A 6,785-nucleotide genomic window follows, 5' to 3' on the forward strand; every position below is an offset into this window, starting at 1 on the left:
CTCATTCCAGCGCAGCATCGCGCCGCTGCCCCGCGCGGGATGCGGCGGCCCGCGCTTTGCCGGCGGGCTGGTCCGGCTCAGCCGCGCCACCGCGGGACCCGCGCTCGACCCGCAGGGGTGCGGCGCGTGCGGGGCCCGCGGGGAGGGGGAGGGGCTTCCCGGCCGCAGCGCCACACGCGGGACAGCCAGGCGGTCGTGACACAGGCTCACTCGCCCAGTCGGGGGACACGGGACACTGTAAGGCACTTTCCCCGGTGTCTAAGAGCAACCGCTGCGTGTGCACAGCCGAGTCCCTGAAACTGGGACCCCTGGGCTCCCGCATTCGGGCACAGACCCCAAGGTACTGATGCCCACCCTAGGGGGTGGGAAAAGTTGATCCTGTGCGAGTGAGGAGAAGGTGCAGTTCATTTTCCCAGACAACCAATGGAATACCTCTCGCGTCTCTTCCCTCCCACCTGCTCACAGCAGAAGTTAGGATGGCGCCTTCCATCCCGGCCTGTGTGCACACGCCAGCGTGGAAGGGGTCTGTGGGCAGAGGTCCAAGCAAGGCAATCCTGCACCACGCTCCAAGGCACCGCAGACCTCTCCCTGGCGTATCAAGCGCAGAGTGCCTGCGTAGAGACAGGACTGCAGCCTCTGACGGTGCACCCTTCACACTCTACAAAGAGCCCATCATCGTTCTGATTAGCTGGGCCACACCCGAAGGGGGCCAGACAGGCGTTAACCTTGAGCACACAGGGAGAATCTTGAATTCCATAGACACAGCAGTGTCCCTGCCTGGGTAAGGGTGTAGGTAGTGGCCTTGCCTCACCACTTTTCAAAACCACTTCATAAGGCACAAAATAAAACTCTGGAGTACCCTTGAGAGGAGGACAGACAGCAACAGTGGCTGGGAGGAAGGCTCTGGGCCTCAAAGAGATAGGTTGTGCAGGTGGGCAGGAAGACCCAGGCTTCCCAGGTGGCAAGAGGAGTGAGCCACAGGGCCGGGCAGAGAATGTGACTCCAGGGCAGCTGGGCAGCTGAGTATGGTCGGGGACACAGCTGTCCAGATAGTTGTGGTCTGGCTGTCATAGCAGGACTCATGCACCTCAGTGACACGCTTGGCCTCTACTATTCTTGAGAAGTCCTTTCAATACATAGACAAAGTTTTCTTGGACGGCTTAGACAACATTTACCCACTTGATTTTGGAGATGTGCCACTGTACAGAGATCCTGAGCCAAGTCAACTCACGGGTCGGGTCCAGGGAGGGCAGACTTATAAACAGCCCTTCAGTCTTATTCCTAGCTTTCCCTTTGCCTTTGTGATCTTCTGTGAGTGTTCCAAACTCTGGCTGCCTTCCTTGTGTCTAGGAGTTGCCTCCAGAAGGATTCACTGCAGCTATAACCATAAGGTGCAAGGAGATAGAAGCTAGATTGGTGGTAAGGAAGGGGTCTTGGACATCTCTAGTTTTTAGATACTCAAGCATCCTTAGACATCAGACATGTCTCTTTAAATGCTTGCCCAGTCCTAGGGAATGGATTCAGACATGGTCATCCTGACAAGGTATGGCTAAGTCTTCTAGGTCTACAAGTCCAGATACCCTGAGCTTTCTGATACCTTATGGCCTTACATCCTCCAGGCCTGTTTCCCCATTATAACTAGGAGGGTGATAATAAAATCTCCCCCAAGGGACCATTTGAGAGTTACATCTATATGGAAAATACTGCCATAATGCCGGAGGAGCAGAAGTATCAGTGAATGTTGTTTATTATTCAGCCCATTAACCACCAACATCTCTCTGTGGTGGGGAGCATACTGCAGAGTTAGGTTCTAGGGTCCCTTCTCTTACTGCCCCTACATGCAGATGGAGCTAGAGTAACTGGTTGTAATTTAGGGATCTCTGGATGGATACCAAGGAACCAGAGGTCACTTAAAACGTTGATGCCTTTAGAGATAAAAATGATAATTTTTATGCCGGTCACTTTGCTTATGAATTAATAACATGTATTGCTGTTTCTCAAAATGTTAAGAGTATTAGCACTTAATGTGTTCAGGAATAATCACTGGATTGCCAGTTCTTTGGTTTGCAAGATTTTTGTGGAAAGAATCAACACCACCTGTGGAATTAGCCTCAGGCTCTTTGTTCAGAGTTTAGTCCTGTAAGGACTCAGCTGGGGACTTTGTTCTCACAAGGATTGGAAGACACTTTGAGGGAAAGTGAATTTTACAGAGTAAAAGGGTGTTTGGGATACTGTGATTCAGGTAACAAGTCATTAGTTTTCTGAAGTTGCCTAACCTTTCCCAGCTCCAGGCTCCTGTCACTGGTAGACCTCCTCCACAGGGGTGTTGATACTTAGGTGAAACTTGATGAAATAAGTCAAGCTTTTTCATTTTAAAAGTTGTGTCCGTCTGTCCATATTTCCTTTCCTTCCTTCCTTCCTTCCTTCCTTCCTTCCTTCCTTCCTTCCTTCCTTCCTTCCATCCTTCTGTTCTTTCCTATAGACAGGTTGCATGTATCCCAGGATAGCCTCAAACTCATCATGTAACAGAAGATGACACTGAATTCCTCATTCTCCTGCCTCCACCTCTCCCAGGATCACAGGTATGTTACCATGTTCCCTATGCCATTGTTCAGGCAGTAGAGTTTTCTTCAGTTTTAAAGAACCTGCTAAAACATCAGTCTAATGGTGTTTGCTTTCCCCCAGGCATTGGGAAACAACAACATTTTTTTTTTAAACAATGGGAAAAGAATTTTTTGATAGATAATTTTTGTATCAAGTTAGCTCAAGAGAACTTTGCTAATCTATCCGAGAAGGAACAGAGCAAGATGCAGGAACTGAGGAGTTGTGTGAAACTGGTGTAACAACGCCCAATCCTTTGGTTTCTTTTTCCCAGTTTTCATGACTTCCAGCTTCTGCTTCTTCATCTTTGAACACCAGTGGTGGCTGCTGGGCCGTGTGACGTCAGTCCTGGATCCTGGGTTTGGGTTCCCATCCTGGCTTCCTTCCTTTTAGTCATAGACCACAGGCTACCTCCTACTGCTGAAGTGAAGGAACAGTGGACCAAGGGGTCAGGTGACGATCCCCTTGGCAGTGGCTGGCTAGCAGGCCCCAGGAGCCTAGCAGAAGCCCCTTGGCAACCAGGCAAAAGTCCTGTCCTCTGCTTCAGAACGCAGAGATCCACATCCCAGACTCATTAGCACTCGCTTCCCATCAAAGGAATGCCATAGCTCACAATCACCTTCCATGCCTTCTCAGAAATCTCTTCACCTTATTATTTTTGGATACATTAGAGATGGTCCTCAGTTATTCAAAAATATTTTTTTAAAAAAAATCAGTATTATTTGTTTAGGTTGAAAGTTAAACTTCTTTAGAAATAGTGATTTGGGAACAACTGGTTTATATAAAAAGTTTTCTGATGAAAAGTTCTGAAAATGTTTTGAGTGAGTACAGATAAGTAGATATTCCTCTGACCCGAGAAAGCCAGACACCAACCAGGCTTGTGGGAAACTGTTGACTTTACTAGACAAGAAAGATTTGGAATGCTAATTTTGAAAGTACAAAATTCAAGTTATTCATAAAGTATTTATTTTAGCCAGTGCTTGATACTCCAGGTATCATACAAAGCCATAGGATATGGTCTTGTTCCTTATAGGACTCAGAATCTAGTGCAGCAGAAGAACAATTAGATAACTTCATTTCAGCTCAAAATGTGTCCTGTTAAAATTCTCTTAGAACACAAAGAGTGGAACTCAGTAGTTACTAGAGCCTGAGAAGCTTCATGGGTACAGAGAGGGGGAGGGGTAGAGGGCACAGAGCCAAAGGAGGTGCTTTCTTCTCCTCAGCTAGGCACGGCCCCTTAAAAAGTCCCCTCTCAAACAACAAAACAAAACAGAACAAAACCAACTAAACCAAATAAAAAAACAACAAAACCTACCCCAGAATTATAGTAGGTTGTGATGTCCTCTCTGAGCCTGACTCAGCTCTCTGATGGAGGTCCCAGGCCTGACACCCATCGCAGAAGCAGCAGTGCCATCCCATTTTACATAACTTTGAGGTCAGAGAGGACCACTCCCCTGGGGTTGAGAAAAAGCAGAGACCTTCAGCTGAGTGACAGAAGCCTGAGCAAGCTATTTGAGTGATCTATAGGTACTTGGTTTCTCCACACCTTAGTTCAGCTTTGTAAAATAGGAAATATAGCCAGGTGATGGTGGCGCTTGCCTTTAATCCCTGCACTGGTGAAGCAGAGACAGGCAGATCTCTGAGTTCAAGGACAGCCTGGTCTATAGAGTGAGTTCCAGGACAGCCAAGGCTACACAGAGAAACACTGTCTAGAAAAACCAAAATGAAATAAAGTATAAATAAACAAACAAATAAATAAATAAATAAATGAAAGAAAAAAGAAAGAAAGAAAGAAAGAAAGAAGGAGAGAGAGAGAAAGAGGAAGGAAGGAAGGAAGGAAGAAAAGAAGAAAGGAAGAAAGGAAGAAAGGAAGGAACATAACCATCATGGTAGCAATAGCAACAATACCTTGCTCAGAAATGTTTTGGGATCTAGATGAGTTGACACAACCTAACTTTCCTACAGTGGCCTCTAAGCATGTGTAAGTGTTTAATATTTTTTAGAATGTAGTTTTTTAAGGCATTGGAATACAAATCTTGTCAATGTTTTCAACCACATGCCTTCTTCTCTTTCTCTTTCCATTTACCTTTCAATGCAGGATGCCCCTTCCTGTGGTCCCTTCCTGTCTGTCCCTCCCTGTCCAAAACCCTTCCACCTGCCTCTTCCTTTGTGGACCTCACACTTCCCCTGCTTGGAGGAGCCTCTGAAGATTCTTAAGATGTCAGCCTACCAGACAGAAGGTAAAGCAAGTAGACTGTCTGGAAGATGCTTCTATGTTCTTCATTGGGCCTAACCTAGACTAAGTTGTAAGCATAGCATACAACTTCTTTTTTTCTTTTCCTGAGAAGAGCTGGAAAAAAATATGTCATGGGGGCCCAGTGTGACTTGTCTCAAGGGTAGCAAAAAAAAAAACCTTATTTATTTAGTTATTTTAAAGCCCCCTCTCCTAAAACCTTATACAAGCCTTTCAGTTTATTTCAGTGATTGAAATATTTCTCTTATGTCATTGGCAACTGAGCCTTCTGCCCAAAACATTGACACTACTCAGATGAGGTCTTACCAGGGTTCCTCTTAGTGGTCAGTGACTTGAAGGCCTCTCCAGTGTCAGAGTTCAATATATTCTCTGAGCTGTTGATAATATTATTTGCATGTATGCTTCGGTCTGCCTTCTAAAGTCCAGCTTGATATAGTTTTACTGTCCCTTAACACCGTCTCCTGGAGTCTAATGTGCATATCATATTTTCTGTATTCCAGATGGATCCCTTCCCACTCTTCTCGTCAAGTCTTGCCTTCCTTGTCTCAATGAATAGCACTCAGACATGGCTTAGTCATTTCTCAACTATTCTCTTTTCTCTGGTATCCAATCTCCCAGAAGTTCCACTTGGCTCTGCCTACAGCAGGGATTTGCAGCCCTATTTTTTATCTTCCCTGTGGTCATGCTGATCACTTCTATCCTGCTCCTCACAGAGAGTAACGATGCCCAGGAAGATGTTGTGCAAGGTTGGAGTGTTTCTTTGCAAAAGTCTATGCCAGCGCTCCTGAGTCAAAACCAGGTCCTAGGAGATCTAGGACACTAGCCTCTTCTTGGCCTCTCTTCCATGATCTCTTCTGTCTAGCTATCTCTACTTTGTCTCCACTTCCTGCCACTTGGCCCAGGTTAGTCCTCCTCAAATACTCCACACTGGTTATGGCGTGTACTTACAGTTTGGTCTTCTAGACTGTTATTGTGGATATCTGCCTGCCTCATTTCCTGCCTTATGTCTTCCCCAGTTGTCACTGTCACAAAGAGAATGTCACTAGTTCTCTCTGACAGCTCGGTACACCTGCTCCTTCCCTTTTCTCTGTTCTTTTTATAGCACGTAGTATTTCCCAATATTTGAATTAACATTTACTTTGTAATTTCATTACATTAAAGAAACCACATTTCTTTAATGCACACACACACGCACACACACACACACACACACACACACAGAGAGAGAGAGAGAGAGAGAGAGAGAGAGAGAGAGAGAGAGAGAGAGACTGTGTTTTGTGTCCTCAATGTTTTAAACATCGAGCAGACACTTAGCAAGTGTGCACTTGATGATGCTGTGTTTTGAAGGATTTACAAGACTCTCCCAACATAGGAAACACAGTTTGCTTGCACACCATGACAGACTGGGCATGTTGGTTTTGCAGTGTGTATGTGTGCATTGTTGCTGTGTTTTCCTAACCTTGCAGCTAGAAGGGGCTCTTTCTCTTCCCAACCTCCTGTTCTCTCTGGTCTCCAAGTTTAGGTTGGTTGGAATAGTTCTTCTTGACTTATTTAATTCTCCTAGAGGGAAAGGTTTCAGCAAAGAATATTCCAAATTTCTTTCTATCTTGGGACCATAGAAAAGTCATTTTTTTCATCCTGTTCTTACCTGTGCAGTATCATGTTCATTTCCTGTCTGTTTTAAAGAGAGGAAACAAAGAATTGTTTTTAAGTACAATCTTTGGTATCATAATGACTTTTCTTACCTATGTTCTAGTTGTATTAGGGAAGTATTATAAAAGGACTGATAAGTTTTTATTTCTGTAGGGATGACTATAGATTTTACTACATACAGTTAGGCTAAGAGTAAAGTCTTCTTTGTTTGAGTATGATGATTTAAAAGTTTTTATTTATTTATTTATTTTTTAACAAATATCGTGTATTCTGTGGC

General features: G+C 45.0%; 1 protein-coding gene across 5 annotated transcripts in view; it reads right to left on the minus strand.

Moving 5' to 3' along the window:
* Ikzf1 (IKAROS family zinc finger 1) overlaps positions 1 to 604 on the minus strand; it is a 90,301-nt gene extending 89,697 nt beyond the window's left edge. Inside the window, exon 1 of one of the 5 annotated variants that reach the window (XM_028777844.1) lies at positions 433 to 604. In XM_028777844.1, coding sequence (XP_028633677.1) covers positions 433 to 490 — 58 coding nt within the window. In that variant the 5' untranslated portion in view covers positions 491 to 604. The remainder of the gene's footprint in view (positions 1 to 432) is intronic. The other 4 variants (XM_028777852.1, XM_028777907.1, XM_028777869.1 and 1 more) reach the window with 4 other exon arrangements.
* Positions 605 to 6,785: the final 6,181 nt, after the last annotated feature.

This window comes from Grammomys surdaster, unplaced genomic scaffold (assembly GCF_004785775.1).
Source record: "Grammomys surdaster isolate TR1022 unplaced genomic scaffold, NIH_TR_1.0 67, whole genome shotgun sequence".
Lineage (NCBI taxonomy): Eukaryota > Metazoa > Chordata > Mammalia > Rodentia > Muridae > Grammomys > Grammomys surdaster.